This window comes from Lolium rigidum, chromosome 2 (assembly GCF_022539505.1).
Source record: "Lolium rigidum isolate FL_2022 chromosome 2, APGP_CSIRO_Lrig_0.1, whole genome shotgun sequence".
Taxonomy (NCBI): Eukaryota; Viridiplantae; Streptophyta; class Magnoliopsida; order Poales; family Poaceae; genus Lolium; species Lolium rigidum.
The window spans coordinates 132,518,110-132,540,736 of record NC_061509.1 but is presented as its reverse complement, the minus strand read 5'-3'; the positions used below and the strand labels follow the sequence as shown (position 1 = coordinate 132,540,736).

General features: G+C 46.6%; 1 protein-coding gene across 1 annotated transcript; it reads right to left on the bottom strand.

The window, feature by feature from the left end:
• Positions 1-7,278: 7,278 nt before the first annotated feature.
• LOC124687269 (cytochrome b-c1 complex subunit 6-like) lies at positions 7,279-9,699 on the bottom strand. Its single transcript, XM_047221063.1, has 5 exons — positions 9,592-9,699; positions 9,434-9,477; positions 8,279-8,363; positions 7,691-7,780; positions 7,279-7,553 (listed from the first exon to the last, which is right to left on the bottom strand). Coding segments are annotated over exons 2-5 (210 nt in total). The 5' UTR covers positions 9,436-9,477; positions 9,592-9,699; the 3' UTR covers positions 7,279-7,520.
• Positions 9,700-22,627: the final 12,928 nt, after the last annotated feature.

Below are 22,627 nucleotides of genomic sequence, written 5' to 3'. Positions count from 1 at the left end.
GTCTATTATGTGCCTAGGAATGGTATGTCTTACGAAATTCATATGTGTGATGTATTTGGATATGAACTCTCATGTATGTGTGATGTATATGTGATTCGAAAGTTAGATATATTCTCATGTATTCTTGATGGAATAACTCATATTTGTTAGGAATGTATGTGTGATGGCTTATTTGGATATATTCTCATGTATGTGTTGCTCATATTTGGTATGAATGGCTCATAATATGTTGTATGTGTTGCTCATACATGTAGGATGGTGTGGCTTACGGATGAAGAGTACGACGGGGAGCACCGGGCTGTTCATATGACGGAGAGGGGAACGGATCTTCACCCTTTGAAGATTCGTTACCATGGCACACCGGATATACCTTATGACGAGAGGTACACGGAGTTCATCCGGCCTACCGGTCTTATGCCGTTCATATCCCTTGTAAGCCGTGGGGGGCCACACATGAACCCCTCGGCACTCACCGCCCTTGTCGACCGGTGGAGGCCGGAGACTCACACCTTCCACTTGAGGGCCGGCGAGATGGCCCCTACTCGCGGGATGTTTCCATGATCCTTGCACTACCTATTCGGGGCGAGCCACTTGTGTATGAACACGGCTTCGATGGGTGGCGCCGGCGGATGGTGGGGCTTATTGGCAGGGCTCCTCCGCCGCCGAGAAAATCCAAAGGAGAGAGTTCCCGCCGGCGCGTCTTTCACTTGGATCAGAACTAACTTTGCGGAATGCCCCATAGAGGCCGACGAGGACACTCGGAGGACGTACGCCCGCGTGTACTTATGGTACATGATTTCCAGGACTCTCTTTCACGACGGTGGGGGTAAGCTGGCCCATTGGTGTTGGCTGAAGGCGCTTACGGTGTTGGACGCCCGGTGGAGTTGGGGAACAGCGGCACTTGCCTACCTCTACCGGCAGGTGATGATTTGTTCTATGTACTATTTTCCTATAGTAGTGCGCTACACAAAGTAGTAACCAAATATCTTATGTACGCAGTTGGACGAAGCTTGTCGCGGGACTGGGAGCAAGACTTGTCGCAGGACCGGGAGCAAGACTGGGAGCGGCGGTATTGGTGGATGCATGCTCCTACTTTCCGTATGGAGCTGGGACCGCCTATCGGTTGGGCGTCCCGGGGTACTCAACGAGACGCCATGGCCTCATTTCCCTCACTTTCTCGATCGGGAGCCCACTTGGGCATACCTTTGGGACAATGTCTCGGAGATGACGAGCGATCCAATGGTCATGTACGAGCAGTACACCTGCGGAGTTGGACACTCTTACCGCTGAGCGAGTAACCGATCACTACGGAGTTGCAATCCTAGTTTTGATTGATTCTCCTGGCATCTACTAAATAATTGTATGCTGCGAGTGGAATGGGAGCCATATGGTACCTACTACCGTATTGGCGCGGCGATGGCTGACCTAAACCCCAAGTGCACGGAGGAGGCGCGGTTACGGCGTATGCGCTGCCCACTCATATGCATGTGGCTTGTTGAACACCACCAGCCGCAAAGAGTGATGAGACAGGTTTGGGCTGTATCGGAGTGCCCACCAACGTGGCAAGACACGGACAAGGCGCTTCACGGGTAAACTACGGAATCATGCGATGGAAGATTCTTGATAGAAGAGGTACAAACTAACTTGTTGATTCTTGCGAGCTTGATAGGCGGCGGCAGAGGAAGATCACAAATTGGCCGAGTCCATCATAGCGGCCACATCACAGCGTTCCAACACTGCTTGGAAGCGGCACGGAATGCTGGCCATGAGCAGATTGTGCCTCACGACTTCACCGCTTTCAACAACTACCTCGAGTGGTTCCATCAGAACACGCGTATCGAGTTAGTGAAGCGCGCGTATCGTGAAGAGATCTTGGACGACCCCATCCAGTTCGATGAGGTTGGGCAAAGCCGAGCACGACACTTTTGCTCGCGAGAGGAGATCGACTTCTATTGCTTCAGAGCTGAACTTCGTGGTAATGGATTCTCTCACTAACTAGTACATCATCTAGATTGCCATGTGCTCGCTTAAATTGTGTATGCTATGTTTGTCACGGCGGGAGGAGATCCGGAAAACAGGCTGAGGAGTGCGAGGTTGTGTGGGAGCAGAGCCACACGGATGAAAAGCTTTGTCGGACCGTTGCGGAATTTCGTTAAGGTATGATCAGCAACTTTGAATGTACGCAATTATGTGCTGGTGGCTTTGTAACCGTGAGTTCCATGACGCGAGAACACTGCACGAAAGATGCGGCGGTTAGCGAACTTGCTAGGTTGCCGCGAAGGCGAAATCCCTACATCCTCCTCTTCGAAGAACATGTATGGACTATTTTGTTGCTTGCGAAACATGTTCTTACTAATTTCAACTTTTGTAATCTCATGTGTTCATGTTTGTGCAGATTCCTCCCGAGGACGACCTAATTCTGAGTCAAGGCGTACTTCCGAAGCGTACCTCCAAGCAACGGTCAGCTTACCGGTTGAAGCCAAGGGGCAAGGCTCCAAACCGGTACACTCCGGAAGATTATGTCAACCGAGGAAAGAAGGTTGTCACCGATGACGGGCCGCCGCGGAGATCAGCTATGTCGAGGATGAGGAACGACGAGCCGTTCTCTTCGAGAGGAGGAGGACGAGGAGGAGGAGGAGGAGGAGCAGGAGCGGCGAGCGGGAGCGGCGGCGGGAGCGGCGGCGGAGCAGCGGCGGCGAGGAGCGGCAGCGAGGAGCAGCCAAGGCGGCGGACGAAGAGGATGGCCGTCCGGAAGCAGCCCACGAGGACGGCACGTCGAGGACGCAACTAGGATGTGCTACGTGTTGTTGTGAACTCTATATTCATAAGTATCGATTTGTGAACCCTATGTCATTTCGAACCATGGTCCGTAATGCTACTTGTTGTTTGAATCTACGTGCTACAATGTGACCTATGAAGTGTTATATGTGTATGTCATGAAATTGCTACTTGTTGTGTCCAATGTTGTACTCGTAAGCTGTTGGAGTTTGGTAGGATTTTTCAGGTTTTTAACAAAAGTCGGTGTGTGGCGCCCTCCACTGCGGCGCCACAAGTGCTAGTGTGGCGCCCCTGGCATCGGCGCCACACATGCCAACCTATATGAACTATTGGGTCGAAAACATCCAGGGGCTTCGGACGATAAGTCCTTAGCCGTTTTCGCGAGCCTCTATGTGTGGCGCCCGTGGCATCGGCGCCACACATGCTAGTGTGGCGCCCGTGGCATCGGCGCCACACATCGAGCCTCGCAAAACGGCTAAGTCCCAGAGGAATTGTCTTACGGTATGTTTTGGGGGATTACAAGTGCATGTGTGGCGCCGTTGGGAGGGGCGCCACACATGCTGCCACGTCCGGATGGGCGCACCGGCTCGGCGTCGATGGAGCCACGTCGGCTGGGTCGGTGGCGCCGGCAGGAGGGAGCCACATGGGCATGTGTGGCGCCCCTGGGAGGGGCGCCACACAAAAGGGTTAGATTGGTGAAATAGTTTCGCCGGAGGGTTAGTCTGTGCTTTTCTTCCACTTTTGGGTTATTTTTGTGTAAATCGCCTCGGGACAAGTAAATCTTGGGTTTGGAGGATGACACAGCAACCGTCTCGAACTAGGAAACTAATCTACTCCCAAACACTTTTCAGTCATCAAACACAACTCTTCATTCTCAAGCTTTGAGACGAGATATTCACTTACGAGCTAATTAAGCCTGTGAAATTTCCATGTAGCAACAAGTCAGACTATAATTGGCAGAATAGATTACCCCACAAGTCAGACCCTAGTGAAGCGTTCATTTTATAATAAAATGCTTTGTTAAGAGCATCTCCAGTCGCGTCCCCCAAACCGTCCCCCAAACCGCGCCGGATCGAGCGTTTGGGGGACGTGTTTTGTTCGTGCCGCGTTTGGGGGACGTCGCTCCCCAGCCGCGTCCCCCAAACGCCGCCCTCAATCAGAAATTCAAATAGATGCATTCAAAAGAGATCGTTCCCGCCGGTTCGTCGCGATCGAGTAGCGGCGATCGATCAAAGTACCGGGCGCGCGATCATATTACAGACCGGTGGTGCATGCAAATTAGAAGAAGGGGTTGGTCGACGGTGTCGTGTCCCGAGTCGACGCAGGCCCGTCGAGCACGACGACCTCGTCGCGATCCGCCTGTTCCTGTGCATGGTGCGTACGCTCCGTCGCCGACGCGGAGGCCGACGCAGGTGTAGCAGAGAAGACGCGTCAGCCTGCTCTTGCTCGCGCTGCCGCTGCCGCCGATGCCGATGCCGCTGCCGGGGCCGCCGCGTCCGCCGCCGCCATTTTGGCTTCGATGTCGTCGAGGATCTGGCCTTTGAAGAAGTTGTGCGCCGCTCGCGTCCGGGGAGACATTCCCTCTGTCGACGTTCTCGGCGGGGACATGTCGTCCCTGCGTTTCTTGAGCTCCAGCTTCTCCTCTTGCCTCTTGAGCAGCTCCGCCCACCTTTCGTCGGCCTTCTTGTCGCGGGAGATAAAGGTCGAGGAGACGTCGGCGAGGCATTTCGTGATCGACGCCTGCGTCTTCTCAGACGACGCAGCGTCGGCCAAGGCGGCCTTGGCAGCCTTGTTGCCGATGGGACGCCCTGCCGACGTTGCCAGCGGCGCGTCCAGATCAATGGCGTCCTTCCCCTTGGACAGCGACAAGCGCGTCAGCCGCCATTTCTCGTTCCCTTTGAGCTTGCCATAGCAATGCATCAGCGCGAAAGACTTGTGACCTTCCGAGTACTTGGCGTACAATTCCATGGCCCGATCAAACTAACCAAAGGAAGCAGAGTCATTTCATCGAACACAATGTGGGCGCTACGGATTATGGAAGAAACAGTCGTACCAGTTTGCCGACGTCGGCGCCGCTGTCGCCTCCGGTCTCTAAGTCGTGATGGTACCCATGGAAGGAGTTCACCGACGCCTGGATGATGGCCCATCGCGTCGACATTGCCTTCTCGGCTCCTCTTCATTGTCACTTTCCGGTAGTCGCCGTTGATGAGCTTGCGCTCATCGAACTCGGCCTTGATCCTCGCCCAATACTTCCCGCCTTTTTGGTTGGCGCCGATGATGGAGTCATGGCTCACCGTCGCCCACGACTCGCACAGACATTGATCTTCCAGAGGCGTCCACTTCGGGCCTCGTGTGCCCGACGCCTTCTTCTTCTTCTTCTTCTTCTTCTTCTTCTTCGTCCTCACGCCGTCCGCGTCTACCTCCACGAGATCATCGTCACCGGCACCCTCGTCGTCCTCTTCCTCGCCGCCCTCTTCGTCCTCATCGTCGTCCTCCTCGTCGTCCTCCACCCCGTCCTCTTCCTCGTCGTCCTCCTCCTCAACCCCGTCGTCCTCCTCGGCACCGGCGCCGTCGTATTCGAGCGGACCCCTGCGGCCGGTGAAAGGGCCGCCGTCCGGACCGGGTCCTGGCTCGCGTTGCTCGTACGCCGGGGAGTAGAGGTTGTTGGGGTTGAAGCCGCCGTGCGGCAGCGCATCCTGGTAGTGCGGCGACAAGTTAGGCGTCACGCACCCGGGAGTGGCGGAGGGGCCGTCGTTGTAGAAGGCGGCTTGCGACGGAGAGAAGACTCCGGAACGTACACCGGCACGTTCGTACTATATGGGCTCGCGTTGGTGGCGGCGATACACCCGGCGATTATGTGCCGGTGGCTGGCGCGCCGCAGAGCCTTCTTCTCCGGCTCCGCCGCCCTCCGTCCTTTCCGGCTCCGCCGTCGATAGCTTCCGGCGCGAGCAATCTTGCTGCCATTCATCTTCGGTCATTCCTTCGGGCTTCTTCTTCGCCAGCCGGCGCCTTCCGCGGCTTCGCGAGCGGCGCTTTCGCCCCTATCGTCGCATTGCCCGGCGGCTTCTTGGCCGCTTTCTTCGCCATCTTTTTGGGGGCTGTCGGCGGCGCCATGGAATGGGGAGAGGGTAGCGGCGGCGGGTGCACGGCGGGAGGGAGAAAGAAATCGGCGGGATAGGAGAAATGAATCGGCGGCAGGATATGTTTTGGGAGGCCTGTGCGCGGCGGTATAGGCGCGATTTGGCGGGAGCGGCGGGATTTGGCGGGAGTGTGAGACGAATTTTCCCTGTGCCGCTGACGGGTCGGGCCCGCGTCGGTTGGCCTCGCTTTTCGTTGTGTCCGGCGTCCCGGAGCGTCCCCTGTGGGACGGGGACGGGCTCGGGGCGCCGGACACCGCCCGCTGACGGGTCGGGCCCGCGTCGGTTGGCCTCGCTTTTCGTTGTGTCCGGCGTCCCCGGAGCGTCCCCTGTGGGACGGGAACGGGCTCGGGGCGCCGGACACCGTATCGGGGCGCGCCGGACAAAAATGGGCTTTGAGGGACGCGGCTGGAACGTTTTTTTTGTCCGGCGCGCCCCAAATCGCTTTGGGGGACGCGACTGGAGATGCTCTAAGGAAACGATTCAGGTGCTTCTGTGCGAACAGCTGCAAGTATTTACCGGAACAACATTGGCACATAATATCCGATCTTGGACAGCATGCTCCAACCCAGAAGAATTCTATAATTGTCTGTATTTCATAACGTTTAGAAAGGAATACTCGAAGCACAATGTTGTTCACCTTCTTTCAGACACTGGGAAGTGCAAGATAACGATATGCTCTTCAAACATGAAATGAAAGGTGCCAAAAGCAGTGGCACCACAGAGTGCACACAAAGAGAGGTGCGAAAACAACAACAGGTCCATTCCATCGAGTCAGCCAAAAACAAGCATATGCAATGTAGGAAGAAAAATCGTGGCAGGCGCTGGAGATAACTCGTTTGACGTTTCGATCAGCCGATATCTTTCACAAGTCACCTCATGTCAGTCGTCGCCATGGCAAGATTAGTGGTTGCAAACAGGGCACACACCACACAACACGCACCATGCGAATGAGAACCAATCCGAACTAGACAATTGACAATGGGACTCGGACACCATCAGGCAATGTCAAACTTGATTTTACCCTTTCCAAAAATGTACCAGACAGTTCCATGACGAGTTATTTTTACCTGAACACACCTTATAAACAACTAAACAGCACTGGCTGGATGATGCCAATGAAAGCCTATTGCACTGGTGCCGTGAATATGCTGATAAAAGACAGATGAGCAAAATTACCACGCAAGATCAAGCACAACCACATGTGCAAGATCTCTCAGCCACAAGTGGGCATCCATGTTCACGGCACCATTTTACTGTGCTTTAGTTTCCATCTAATTCACAAACCCAGATAGTTGGTTATATGCGCAGAAAATTGCACCACAAAAGCAATAGAAAAGAAATCAATGGCAACATTTAGTCCTCAGTCACGATCATGGGAATATCTCAACTCAGAACTGAAATATATCCTGAGCCAACAATGCCTTTGGCAGCAACAAAATGTAAACTTGCTGCGGAAAAACTATTGTGCTGAGTGACAGGCAAAACCGCAAAACTTTTTTTTTTACATATAGGAATAAGCACCTGAATTGTCTATAACGCGTGCAAATGATATGATTATTACCACCGTTGAGCAAAAAGTAGCAAGAGAGAACAATGTCCTCGTCACTTTAACCTATCAAAGAGCTTCTCAGCAACCTGTAGGAAAAAAGTAATAACCATAAGCAACTTAGTTTAGTTCAAGAGCTGGAAGGAACAAAATAATACAGGAACAACTGGCTTCTCGGATGGGCTATGCACACAGGCATGAGCACAGCCAGGAAGGGAGCACTCACATGCTTGTCCACGCATTTCCAGTAATCGAAGTATTGGCCAGTACAGTGCTTGTGCCCAGTCTCATCATCTGCAATTCTCTTCACGCAGTCCTGTGCACAGCATAAGTGACATAAGTTTAGGTTCCAGTGGTAACAAAGAACAGGTATTCAAACAAATAGTATACAGTAAGCCAAGAAGTATTTCTTAAAATGTTCGGTCAACTGCCAAAACCAAGTTCACTATAAACACAGAACATGTGAAACAGTTGCTGAATAAGAATTGTTTAGAATATAAATTGTAAACACTAGACACGTCCTTCGAACTTGGCCATTTGCTAGTTCAATGAGTCATCGTACCTAACACGTGGATAAAACAGAAACACATTTTTACAGGTAACAGAAAATAAAACTCAAAATTTAAGGCCCTTGAGGATGCACTTGAAGTACACGAAACCTCTCAGTTAAACACAGCTGGAGATATATCCTAGTAATCATGCTGCTCATTTCTGCGTATAAATATTACAGGATACAAAATAACATCTGAGTGCATAGCTGTATATGAAGATCAGAAAGAATTATACATTTGCAACTAATAATACAGCGCATTACCTTATAGAGATACCACTGGCGGACACACTTAGCCTTCGTCTGAGCCTCTAGGAGCGCCTTTGGGTCAGATGCCTCCTCATCCTCCCTGAAATACAATGTGAGGTAATAGATTATGAACAAAACGACCTGGAACAGTGAAACCCTTCCATTGCATAACTACCACAAATAGGCACTGCTATAAATCCATAACTATTGCAAAGTGAAATTACCAGGAAATGCTTGAAACCCACGCATTTTAATAAAACTCAATGGCAATATACTAAGTTGTTGTACATTGGATCACAAACTTATGTGCCTATCTTGTCTGCACGATACGTCAACCTCCACAGGAGAACGCATGGATGCAAAAAAGGAATGTTTAATGTTGATTCATCTATCAAGGCTGATTATACCTATAGGTATCTGCATAACTTGTGAGTACTGAGAAAGGTCAAGGTCATTTGAATCAGCCAATAATCAGTTCGCATAATTTACCAGAGCCAGGATATATCATGTGAGGAAATGCCTAAAGTAAAGTTATTGAAGAAGATGCTATAGCTTTGTACATATGCAGCATAATCTAATTATTTGGTTGGTTTTCACCCCAAAAAAAAGTTTGTTGGCAGCAGTTAATAGCAGAAGTAGCCATCAAACAATAACACCTCTACGCACACTGATACAATAATCTGAGGCAAGTGCTGTGCAAATAGAACCCCCACAAGGATGGGCCTGCCTAGCCCGAGCGCACAAAAATACAAACATCAAAAATCAGAAAACAAGCAGGTATCTTAATTTCCCAATTCTTCGGTATGCCTCATGATTCCGACTTTAGCCAAAAAGGCACGGCATTTGAACCGCTGCACGGGCTAGCACGGAGGCCTCAGCAGCCATGGGCGGTTGGTTGGTTGCATTGCATAGAATTCGTAAGACCCATCGTGCACCAGAACACCGTCGCTCAATTCCACGGATCCCAGGCGTATAAATAGACATTCACGAATATAAGTGAACTGTAATCGGTAGCTAATTGGAGCATAGGCAACAGAATCACGCGATCGGCGGCGGCGTATGGATCCGCACCAACCCCAACGCAGCGATCTGCTCGACCCGCGTGTGACGCCTGCGCCACAAATCAGCGATTGAATACGGCAATAAAATTGGTTGGATCAGATCACTCACATGCGCGCGACGCTTCCGGTAACCCAACACGATGGCGCTTCCAACTGCAGAAAAGGGCGGCGATTATTAGACCTAAAGAGAACGAGATTGCAAGGCGCCGGGATCGAGTAGAACGAATTTCTGATGGAATCGGATCTGGGAGGAAGACCGTGTGTTACCGGAGGAGGAGACGAGGACGGCGAGGTCGGAGGCGGGCAGCGAGAATGAACGGGGGTCGAGGGTTGCAGACTGAACGATGGAGGAGGAGGCGATGAAGAAGGTTCCCGAAGGTCCGGGTGGAGCTAGAGAGCAGGCCGTTGGGCTAGGTCAGGGCGGCCCGAATAGCTTTTTTTTGGGGGGGCAGTTGCGCAGGCCAGTCTAGATATAACTGGGCTTTGTAGATCCTGTTTGGTAAAGCCCAGCGCCCTTTTAACCGCATATTATTTTCTAATGTAATAATTTAAATATAGAGCAACATACATCAAATAAATTAATTGGGCACACTTGGTGTCGGGCGACCAATTTGGGGGGAAAAGCGGTCGCCTGCGCACCATTGGATGGAGGTCGTGCAGTCGTTGGATGCTCTAGACGAGACATGTCATTGTCGCTTTCCTAAACCCTAAAATGGGTATCGCTTTCCAAACATTGTTTTCCCCAATGTGTGGACCTAGTGAGAGCCTCTTTCTCCTCTCACTAAACACGCAACCCACTCGGTGGAGAACAACAATAATGTAGCATTGCAATAAAAATTACGCCTATTAAGACTATTGAAACAAGAACCCAACATAATTTTCGTACTTTCAAAAACAAAAAGAATATGTAGCATTGCAGCAAGAATTCACGTGGCATTCAGAGATGGTCACAAAAAATTTGTTATATATTTACAACAAAAATCCTTGCTTGTACAATAAAAATATGCTTATTTTACAACAATTATCAGCGACGCTTTCAACATTTAATTTAGCAAATTTAACATTGCAGCCATGTGGCAATTTACAACATATTGAAAACAATTCTCAATAATAATCTTGATGCTTCCAATAAAAAAAATCAACAAATCCAAGAAAATTTCCTTGTGGGAAATCCTTTACAACATATTAGAAAGATGTTTTTAACAAAAAAAAATACATACGCTTTCCCACAAAAGAAACTAACAATTCCAGTATCCCGACTTACATACGATGGGACAAGTCGCCACCTTGCAACACCTCCCCCTTCGTTGTGTGTCTTGCAACATCGACCATCTATGCTTACTGCACCGACAACAATGTTCTCCAGCACTGACGGTAACGTTCGGCATCCACTTTCGTTGGCCCAGAACATCGGCGACGCAAAGAGGTTGCATCCTCGCAACACCACCGAGGATCCCTTTGTTGGACATATGCCCAAGAGGTAATAATAAAAGTGTTTATTGTTATATCTTAGTGTTCATGATAAATATTTACATCTCATGCTATAATTATATTAACCGGAAACATTAATACATGTGTGTTGTGTAAACAACCAGAGTCACTAGTAAGCCTCTTGTTAAGCTAGCTTGTTGATTAATAGATGATCATGGTTTCTTGATCATGAACATTGGATGTTATTAATAATAAGATCATATCATTAGGATGAATAATGTGATGGACACACACCCATAGTAAGCATAGCATAAGATTAAGTCATTAAGTTCAACTTGCTATATATAAGCTTTCGATACATAGTAACATAGTCCTTCGACCATGAGATCATGTAAATCACTTACACCGGATGGGTACTTTGATTACATCAAACACCACTGCGTAAATGGGTGGTTATAAAGATGAGATTAAGTACTCGGAAAGTAAGAGTTGAGGCATATGGATCAAGAGTGGGATTTTTCCATCCTGGTGACGGATAGATATGCTTTGGGCCCTCTCGGTGGAATATCATCTAATTAGCTTGCAAGCATGTGACAAGGTCACAAGAGATGGCATACCACTGTACGCGTAAAGAGTATTTGCCGGTAACGAGGTTGAACTAGGTATAGAAATACCGATGATCAAACCTCGGATAAGTAAAGTATCGCGCGACAAAGGGAATCAGTATCATATGTTAATGGTTTATTCGATCACTAAGTTATAGTTCAATATGTGGGAGCCATTATGGATCTCCAGGTCCCACTATTGGTTATTGATCGGAGAGGAGTCTCGATCATGTCTTCATAGTTCACGAACCGTTGGGTGACACACTTAAGGTTCGATGTTGTATAGTAGATATGGAATATGAGATGGAGACCGAATGTTGTTCGGAGTCTCGGATGGGATCCAAGACATCACGAGGAGGTCCGGAATAGTCCGGAGAATAAGATTCATATATGGGAAGTCATTTTCAGTGTTACCGGAAAAGTTCAGGATTTTTCGGTATTGTACCGGAGGTTCTAGAAGGTTCCGGAGGGTAACATAGTGGAGCCCACCTATCCCGGACGACCAACATGGACCGGAGGGGTCGCATAGGCCCACATGGGACAGGCACACCAGCCCCCCAAGGCCCATGTGATAAGGTGTGGCCCGATCTTCTCAGTAAGTACGGTGGCGATGATGATCACGCGATGAACACAACGAAGATAACACGAGGATGAAGTGGAGGATAACTTGTATGACGCAACGAAGTCTCTCGATTGGTGCATGTCACCAATGCAACAGCTCTCAACCCTGCAAGATATTTGCAACTCCACACACTTGCGCACGTAGCCGCCAACCACGAAGCGGTAAATTGCAACCGTCTAATTCTCAATGGAACAGCAGATCACACAAGACTTTCAGGGTATACACAAAATCAATGCAATATGGTGTAGAAATTCGATAGAGTTGCAAAGCAATCAACTATGAACTAGGGCTTATCTTAAATGTGGTCTAAACCTAATTTGGGGCGTCCTGGGCACTTATATAGGGGTTCAGGACGACCAGGGGTCGAAAAGATACGTAGAAAACCGACCCAGATTGGATCTGGTCGAGACAGACTCGGACACGGCTGGCTCAGGAGCCTGTCGATCGGGCCTGGGACCGGGTCAGGCCGGTTGAAACCGGGCCTAGCACCGGGTGGTGACCGGGTGCGGGACGTGTGGCTCAGTACACCCGCCCGGATGGCCCGAGCGTAGAAGCCGGTCGGAACCGGGCGCTCCCGGCGTGGGAGCCGGTTGGACCGGGCCTGTGACCGGGTCGGCCGACATGGCGGCCGGTCGGACCGGGCCTGGCACCGGCCTGGACAGCTTCGTCTTCCTCCCTCGTGCATGCCTCCCGCTCCTCCCTCGCGCGTCCATGGGATGTCTTCATGTCCAGCTTCATGTCCAGCTCCATGTCCAGCTTCACGTCCAGCTGCTCCTCTCCTCGTGCGATGCTTGCCCCCTCTTCATACGTGATCATACATAAGTAATAGGACTTAGGCAGTATAAAGTTCTCATCGATCAAAGTATCACTTAGGAACAAGTTCACCTGTTTTTTAAGTAGCTTCGCACGAGCCCTTGTAATGGGTCCAATCCTGACTTCATTGGACTTGAGCTTCACAACTGCATCGTCTTCATCTTGCAATGATGGAGGTAATAGTGTAGTAGGGATGTCCTCATCATCCCCCCCCCTTCAAAAGGCGTCGACCTCGACGCTCCAAGGTATTCTCCGTCATATGGTGTCAAATCAGCCACATTGAAAGAATTGCTGACACCAAACTCATCAATTGGAAGATCTATCGAGTATGCATTATCATTTATCTTGGCAAGCACTTTGTAAGGACCAGCACAACAGGGAAGCAACTTGGACTTCCGTAGCTTCGGGAACCTATCCTTGCGAAAATGTACCCAGACCATATCACCAGGCTTGAACAATATCTTCTTGCGCTTCTTGTTCACTCTTGCAACATTGTTCTTGCCTTTCTTCTCTATCAACTCTTTAGTCTTCACATGAATCTTTCGCAAAAAATCTGCCCTCTTCGATGCCTCCATATTGACTCTCTCATGTATGGGTAGAGGCAACAAGTCAAGTGGAGTAATGGATTTGAAACCATACACCACCTCAAAGGGACACAGCTCTGTGGTAGAATGTACCGCCATGTTGTAAGCAAACTCCACATGCGGCAAACAATCTTCCCAGTCCTTCAAGTTCTTCTTTTGATCATGGATCTCAACAGTTGTGACAATGTTCTATTCACCACCTCAGTTTGACCATCAGTTTGGGGATGACAATTAGTACTGAAAAGTAGCTTTGTCCCTAGCTTTCCCCAAAGTGTCTTCCAGAAGTAGCTCATAAACTTCACGTCACGATCAGAAACAATAGTCTTCGGAACTCCATGTAGACGTACAATCTCCCTGAAAAACAGGCTAGCAATATGCGACGCAGCGTCGCTCTTGTGGCAGGCAATAAAGTGTGACATTTTAGAGAATCTATCCACTACCACAAATATAGAATCATGGCCTCCCTTAGTACGTGGAAAACCCAACACAAAATCCATACTAATATCCTCCCATAGTGTAGTAGGTGCCGGTAACGGAGTATACAAACCGTGAAGCTTCAGCTTGGACTTGAACTTGTTGCAAGTAATGCATCTCTTCACATACCTGTCCACATCTCGCCTCATCTTTGGCCAATAAAAGAGATTAGCGAGCATGAGTAGCGTCTTCTCACGCCCAAAGTGACCCATCAAACCTCTAGCATGTGATTCCTGCAATAAGAGCAAACACACAGACGATTCTGGAATACATTGTTTGTTAGCTCTAAACAAGAATCCATCATGTATGTGATATTTCTCCCATGCTTTACCAATAGCACACAAGCGATATGGTTCAGCAAAATCATGATAAGTAGCATACAAATCACATATAACCTCTAATCAAGGAATTTTAACATCAAGTTGAGTTAATAGCATATTCTTCCTAGATAGAGCATCAGCAACAATATTATCTTTTCCCTTCTTATGCTTAATAATGTACGGAAAAGACTCAATGAACTCAACCCACTTAGCAAGACGCCTATGCAAGGTAGATTGAGCTTTTAGATATTTCAAAGCTTCATGATCAGAATGTATGATAAATTCTATTGGCCACAAATAATGTTGCCAAACCTCAAGAACTCTATTTAAAGCATACAATTATTTATCATAGATAGGATAGTTCAACTTAGCACCAGAAAGTTTCTCAGAAAAATATGCAATTGGGCGACCCTCTTGCATCAGCACACCACCAATTCCAATACCACTAACATCACATTCAATCTCAAATTGCTTATTGAAATCAGGAAGTGCAAGCAATGGTGCAGAAGTTAACAATCGTTTCAGTTCATCAAAAGCACGATCTTGGGCTGTGCCCCACTCAAAGACAACACCCTTTTTAGTCAATTCATTCAAAGGTGCAACAATAGTACTAAAATTGGGCACAAATCTTCTATAGAACCTAGCAAGACCATGAAAACTTCTTACTTGACTCACATTCATGGGAGTAGGCCGATTTTGAATTGCTTCAATTTTAGACACATCTACTTCTACTCCATGATTAGAGACAACATAACCCAGAAATATGGCCTTATCTTTGCAAAATGTGCACTTTTCAAGATTACCATAGAGTTTACTATCACGCAACACTTGCAAAACATGTCGAATATGTATAGTATGATCAGATTCATTGCGGCTGTAGATTAATATGTCATCAAAGTACACAACCACAAACTTGCCAATAAAATCACGCAAAACATGGTTCATCAGTCTCATGAAAGTGCTAGGTGCATTAGTCAAACCAAAAGGCATTACTAACCACTCATATAAACCAAATTTTGTTTTAAAGGCTGTTTTCCATTCATCCCCCTCTTTCATCCTAATTTGATGATAACCACTACGCAAATCAATTTTAGAGAAAACAACAGCACCACTCAATTCATCTAGCATATCCTCTAAACGGGGAATAGGATGACGATATCGAATAGTAATGTTATTTATCGCTCTACAATGTACACACATGCGCTATGTACCATCTTTCTTAGGAACTAGAATAACAGGAACATCACAAGGACTAAGGCTTATGCGGATATAACCTTTGTCGAGTAGTGCTTGTACTTGCTTCTGTATCTCCTTCGTCTCTTCGGGTTCGTCCTATTGGGCAGCGAAGCGCCGGGAATTAAATCAATTTGATGCTCAATACCATGCAATGGTGGTAATCCAGCTGGCACCTCCTCCGGAAACACATCGCTGAATTCCTGCAAAACACTAGAAACACCAAGAGAAATAGGGGTCATATCGTTAGAAACCAAAACCTCACCCTTGTACATGAGCACAAGAGGCATGGCTATAGGATTCTCACTAAATTCTCTCATATCTTCTTTGGTGGCTAATAGAACTAAGGAATTTACTCTCTCACTTTTCGTTATATCACTCACAGTATTACAATTCTCTCGCCTATCTATGGGTGCATCCTCCAAGTGTACTTCCGTTTTCTGACGAGATTCATTGACAATTTGTTGTGGTGACATAGGCTGCAAGTTAATTTTCTTGCCATTGAACTCCAAGTGATATGTATTGGCGCGGCCATTGTGTTGCACATAACAGTCATAGAGCCATGGCCGACCCAATAATACGTGACACACCATCATAGGAACCACATCAAAATCAATGGAATCCTTATACGGTCCAATCTCAAAATCAACACGCACCATGTGGTTTACCTTCATCTCACCATTATCACTCAACCACTGAATATATTGTATGGATGCGGGTGTGGTAGATACTTCAGTTTCAGCTTGGTACACAACTCCTTGCTTGCTAATTGCGGCAACTCCCGCCATCAATAATAACCTTGCAAGCTTTATCAGAACCAACTAGTACCTTTGTTTGGAACAAATTGCAGCGCTGAGTAGATGCACTTGGCAACACATTAAGAGCACGCTGAGACACAACTATAGTGCGAGCTTCAGACAGATAAGCATATACACCATCACTGTCATAATCATCATCTTCTGGAGCATATGGATCAGCATCATCTCCAGTCTCATACTCATTGTCCTCATTGATAAACATGACCTTGCGGTTAGGACAATATCGCTTGAAGTGACCCTTTCCACCACATGTATGACAAGCCATATCGCGATTGCGCGCAGTAGACATGCTAGAACCACTTGTACTTGCAGCAGGTTCTGGCTTCTTTGTGTTGGACACATTGGAGACCGGCTTGCTAGATGAAGTAGGAAAAGGTGCGGGCGCGAAGATGGCGCCGGCGCCATAGATGGGGGCGCCCTAGGCGTGTAGCGCCCAGCTCCGGTAGCACGTCCTTTGACTTGCGCCTCATCAGCCAACTGTGCTTCAGCTTCTCTTGCATGATGTAACAGGTGATTCATAGTAGTATAACTTTGATGACGAGCAATGCCTTCAACCTTATATGTCAGTCCATGTAGAAAGCATTGCATCGTCATCTCAAGTGACTCACGGACACGGCCACGCTACATAAGCATCTCCATCTCCATGTAATAAGCATCAACTGTCATAACACCTTGCCTCAAGAGGGTCAACTTATCATATATAGATCGCAAATAATTAGTGGTAACGAAACAAGCTTGCATAATGGCCTTCATCTCGTGCCATGTACGAACTGGCAACTCAATATCTTCCTGACGAGCACGTGTAACGCCATCCCACCAACGCAATGCATAACCATCAAATTCAGAGGAAGCAAGCTTAACCTTCCTATCTTCAGTATAGTCATGTAGGCGCCACAACTTCTCAATTTTCAGCTCCCAAGTGAGGTATTCTTCAACATCAGCACCTCCTTCAAATTTGGGTATTGAGAACTTTGGCTTACCCAAACCATCGTCTTGCTGTTGTGGAGGAACCCGGCGAGCTCCGAGTTAAACAAAGCCACGACCACTGTTACCACGTCCAACACCACGACCAACACCAGGTGCTTCATCTTGAAGCTCAGCATCCTCATCTTCCCGTTGTTGTTGTTGTAGGGTCAGATTATCAACAACTAGAGTCAACGCTTGAATACTGCGCTGAATATCCGTCATTTGATCTTGCATTGCATTGACGGTCTCATTAGTAGTATCCAACTTCTGGGAGATCTCCTGAACAGTAACCTTAATTTCAACGTCCTGAGTGCGGAATTCACGTCGCATCTCATTACAAAGAGCTTCATACTCCCTCCATGTCATCACATCAGCGGCATCCTTGTTTTTCTGGTTAACAATTTTCTCATCACTAGAAGACATGGTTAGTAGGTTAGTGCACTAAAACAAATATATATGGTGGTACTCTCACAAGTCACTCAAAACTGATAAGAAAAGGAAATCTTACCGCTCCAAAGTGAATTAGTATTGCTTACCACTTGCAGTGACGACTAGTGCACGGATGTAGCGAAGCGAATATCAAGGGTATAAGAACAATCACACGACAAAGCATGATATATGTGGGGCTGTAGGTGGGCTACCTATGTGCACCAATAACAAGCTCTAGCGCTGACCATAGACAACCAATCATACTTACACAAGGAGATAAATGTGGCAATGCAACTATATGGATGAAAAAGGTTGCAATGCACTCGAGAGATGCTAGCAAAGCTCAATGGGACATGCACAAGATTGCTCAACTATAGGTGCAGGAAAGAAAACTTAGGGCTTCACTTGATTCGACTAGCACTTCACTTTTCTTGTTGGATTTTTTTATCACACGCAGATATGTAGCTCTTTTTGCTTCTTTTCACTTTTTTTTAATTTTATGACTCGCCTTCCTTGATAACATGGCCAACAGATAATGCAAAACACCAAAACCCTAATGAGCAGCCCGTCGAGCGGTAAAACTAGTCTCTTACGGGAAGTTCCTAGTCACTTATATCGAAAGGATGTGTCTATGGTTGGGAACAAGCACACTGTACGCTATGTGGACTCGGAAAAACAAAAACTGAAACTAGATGATATCGAAACACAAACCCTAACAATACTAGATGGAAGAAAAAGATACGCAAAAACAACTACGAAAAGCAACTAAAACTCGAATTTAGTGCAATATAAGTCTATGGAAAACCCTAACCCTAACTTTTTTATGGCTTTTTCTGGATAGGAAAACACTCACAACTCAACTATGGGGTGGATTGTGGATGGCTTACCGAGGAAACACTGAAATCTGATACCAAGATGATAAGGGGTGGCCCGATCTTCTCAGTAAGCACGGTGGTGATGATGATCACGCGATGAACACAACGAAGATAACACGAGGATGAAGTGGAGGATAACTTGTATGACGCAACGAAGTCTCTCGATTGGTCCCTGTCGCCAATGCCACAACTCTCAATCCTGCAAGATATTTGCAACTCCACACACTTGCGCACGTAGCCGCCGACCACGAAGCGGTAAGTTGCAGCCGTCTAATTTCAAATGGAATAGCAGATCACACAAGACTTTCAGGGTATATTCCAAATAAATGCAATATGGTGTAGAAATTCGATAGAGTTGCAAAGCAATCAACTATGAACTAGGGTTTATCTTAAACATGGTCTAAACCTAATTTGGGAGCGTCCTGGGCACTTATATAGGGGTTCAGGACGACCAGGGGTCGAAAAGATACGTAGAAAACCGACCCAAATTGGATCTGGTTGAGACAGACTCGGACACGGCCGGCTTAGGAGCCGGTTGATACGTCTCAAACGTATCTATAATTTCTTATGTTCCATGCTACTTTTATGATGATACTCACATGTTTTATACACACTTTATGTCATTATTATGCATTTTCCGGCACTAACCTATTGACGAGATGCCGAAGAGCCGATTCTCTGTTTTCTGCTGTTTTTGGTTTCAGAAATCCTACAAAGGAAATATTCTCGGAATTGGACGAAATCAACGCCCAGGGTCTTATTTTTCCACGAAGCTTCCAGAAGACCGAAAGGGTTACGAAGTGGGGAGACGAGGCGCCGTACCCATAGGCCGGCGTGGCCAGGGAGGGGCCCGCACCGCCCTATGGGGTGGGCCCCTCGTCAGCCCTCCGACGCTGCCCTTCCGCCTACTTAAAGCCTTCGTCGCGAAAACCCAAGTACCGAGAGCCACGACACGGAAAACCTTCCAGAGACGCCGCTGCCGCCAATCCCATCTCGGGAGATTCAGGAGATCGCCTCCGGCACCCTGCCGGAGAGGGGAATCATCTCCCGGAGGACTCTTCATCACCATGATCGCCTCCGGATCGATGTGTGAGTAGTTCACCCCTGGACTATGGGTCCATAGCGGTAGCTAGATGGTTGTCTTCTCCTCATTGTGCCATCATGTTAGATCTTGTGAGCTGCCTATCATGATCAAGATCATCTATTTGTAATGCTACATGTTGTGTTTGTTGGGATCCGATGAATATGGAATACTATGTCAAGTTGACTATCAATCTATCATATATGTGTTGTTTATGTTCTTGCATGCTCTCCGTTGCTAGTAGAGGCTCCGGCCAAGTTGATACTTGTGACTCCAAGAGGGAGTATTTATGCTCGATAGTGGGTTCATGCCTCCATTGAATCTGGAACGAGTGACGGAAAGTTCTAAGGTTGTGGATGTGCTTGTTGCCACTAGGGATAAAACATCAATGCTTTGTCTAAGGATATTTGTGTTGATTACATTACGCACCATACTTAATGCAATTGTCTGTTGTTTGCAACTTAATACTCGGAAGGGGTTCGGATGATAACCTCGAAGGTGGACTTTTTAGGCATAGATGCATGCTTTGGATAGCGGTCTATGTACTTTGTCGTAATGCCCCGATTAAATCTCATAGTAGTCATCGTGATATATGTATGTGCATTGTTATGCCTTCTTTATTTGTCAATTGCCCAAGCTGTAATTTGTTCACCCAACATGCCATTTATCTTATGGGAGAGACACCACTAATGAACTGTGGACCCCGGTCCATTCTTTACATCTGAAATACAATCTACTGCAAACTCTGTTCTTTACTGTTCTTCGCAAACAAACATCATCTTCCACACTATACATCTAATCCTTTGTTTACAGCAAGCCGGTAAGATTGACAACCTCACTGTTACGTTGGGGCAAAGTACTTTGATTGTGTTGTGCAGGTTCCACGTTGGCGCCGAATCTCGCGGTGTTGCGCCGCACTACACTCCGTCACCAACGACCTTCACGTGATCCTTGACTCCTACTGGTTCGATAACCTTGGTTTCTTACTGAGGGAAAACTTGCTGTTGTACGCATCACACCTTCCTCTTGGGGTTCCCAACGGACGTGTGCTTCACGCGTATCAAGCTCTTTTTCTGGCGCCGTTGCTGGGGAGATCAAGACACGCTGCAAGGAGAGTCTCCCACATCCAATCTCTTTACTTTGTTTTTGTCTTGCTTTACTTTATTTTATTTATTGCTTTGTTTGCTCTCTATATCAAAAATACAAAAAAATTAGTTACTAGCTTTACTTTATTTACTGTCTTGTTCTCTATATTAAAAACACAAAAAAATTAGTTACTTGCATTTACTTTATTTAGTTTGCTTTATTTACTACTGCTAAAAATGAGTAATCCTGAAGTTGAAGTTCGTTCGTTTAAGCAACAAGGGGGAGAAAGTTTTAAAGATGCTTGGTATAGAATTAGTGATGCTCATCATAGGTGCATTAAGAAACACTCCACTATTATACTACTTAGGAACTTTTATGTTGGCATCTCTAGCTGGAATAGGTATGTTCTTGATACTCTTGCGGGAGGTAATTTCCTAGGCACTCTGCTTTAGAAGCTAGTTGCATCATTGAGAGTCTAGTTGGAATACCACCTGTTAATGAAGCTAAAATTGAAATCTCTCTTGAAGATGTCATGAAAAAGTTGGAAGCCATAGAGAAAAATCTTCCAAGTATTGAGACTAAATTGAGAACATTACTTAATAACACTGATAAATTTGATAAAACTCTAAGTGGAATCAATGAGAGAATTGCTATTTTAGAAACTTGTGCTACTCATGATAATCGAACCCATAGGATTAGTGAACTTGAAGAAGCTATGGGAACCTTGGGTTCAACTTTTTCTTCTCTTAAGTTTAAGGAGAAAGCTTATGTGGGTAAGGAGCAAAAGTTCATGTATGTCTCTAAAGTGCCTAAGCCAAAAAACTATTATAGGCCTAAAATTGACAAAGCCCTTAGCACCACTACGGATGATGGAGCATCTAATATAGCTATTGATGTTGATGCTTCATCTCTTGACAATACTTGATTCACACTTTCTGCGCCTAGCTGAAAGGCGTTAAAGAAAAGCGCTTATGGGAGACAACCCATTATTTTACTTCTGCACCTTTGTTTTATATTTAAGTCTTGGAAGTTGTTACTACTGTAGCAACCTCTTCTTATCTTTATTTTATTGCATTGTTGTGCCAAGTAAAGTCTTTGATAGTAAAGATTATACTAGATTTGGATTACTGCGCAGAAACATATTTCTTACTGTCACGAAATTGAGCAGCCCCTTCTGTAGGTAATTTAAAAAAATCTGCCAATTTACGTGCGTGATCCTCAGATATGTACGCAACTTTCATTCAATTTGAGAATTTTCATCTGAGCAAGTTAAGTGCCCCAGAAAAATTCGTCTTTACGGACTGTTCTGTTTTGACAGATTCTGCCTTTTATTTCGCATTGCCTGTTTTGCTATGTTTGATGGATTTATTTGTTCCATTAACTTTCAGTAGCTTTGTGCAATGTCCAGAAGTGTTAAGAATGATTATGTCACCTCTGAATATATGAATTTTCAATTATGCACTAACCCTCTAATGAGTTTGTTTTGAGTTTGGTGTGGAGGAAGTTTTCAAGGGTCAAGAGAGGAGGATGATACAATATGATCAAGAAGAGTGAAAAGTCTAAGCTTGGGGATGCCCCCGTGGTTCATCCCTGCATATTTTAAGAAGACTCAAGCATCTAAGCTTGGGGATGCCCAAGGCATCCCTTCTTCATCGACAACTTATCAGGTCACCTCTAGTGAAACTATATTTTTATTCCGTCACATCTTATGTGCTTTACTTGGAGCGTCCGTATGTTTTTATTTTTGTTTTGTTTGAATAAAATTGGATCCTAGCATTCCTTGTTTGGGAGAGAGACACGCTCTGCTGTTTCATATGAACACTGGTGTTCTTAGCTTTACTTTTAATGTTCATGGCGAAGGTTGAAACTGCTTCGTTCATTGTTATATGGTTGGAAACAGAAAATGCTTCATGTGGTAAATGGTATAATGTCTTGAATAATTTGATACTTGGCAATTGTTGTGCTC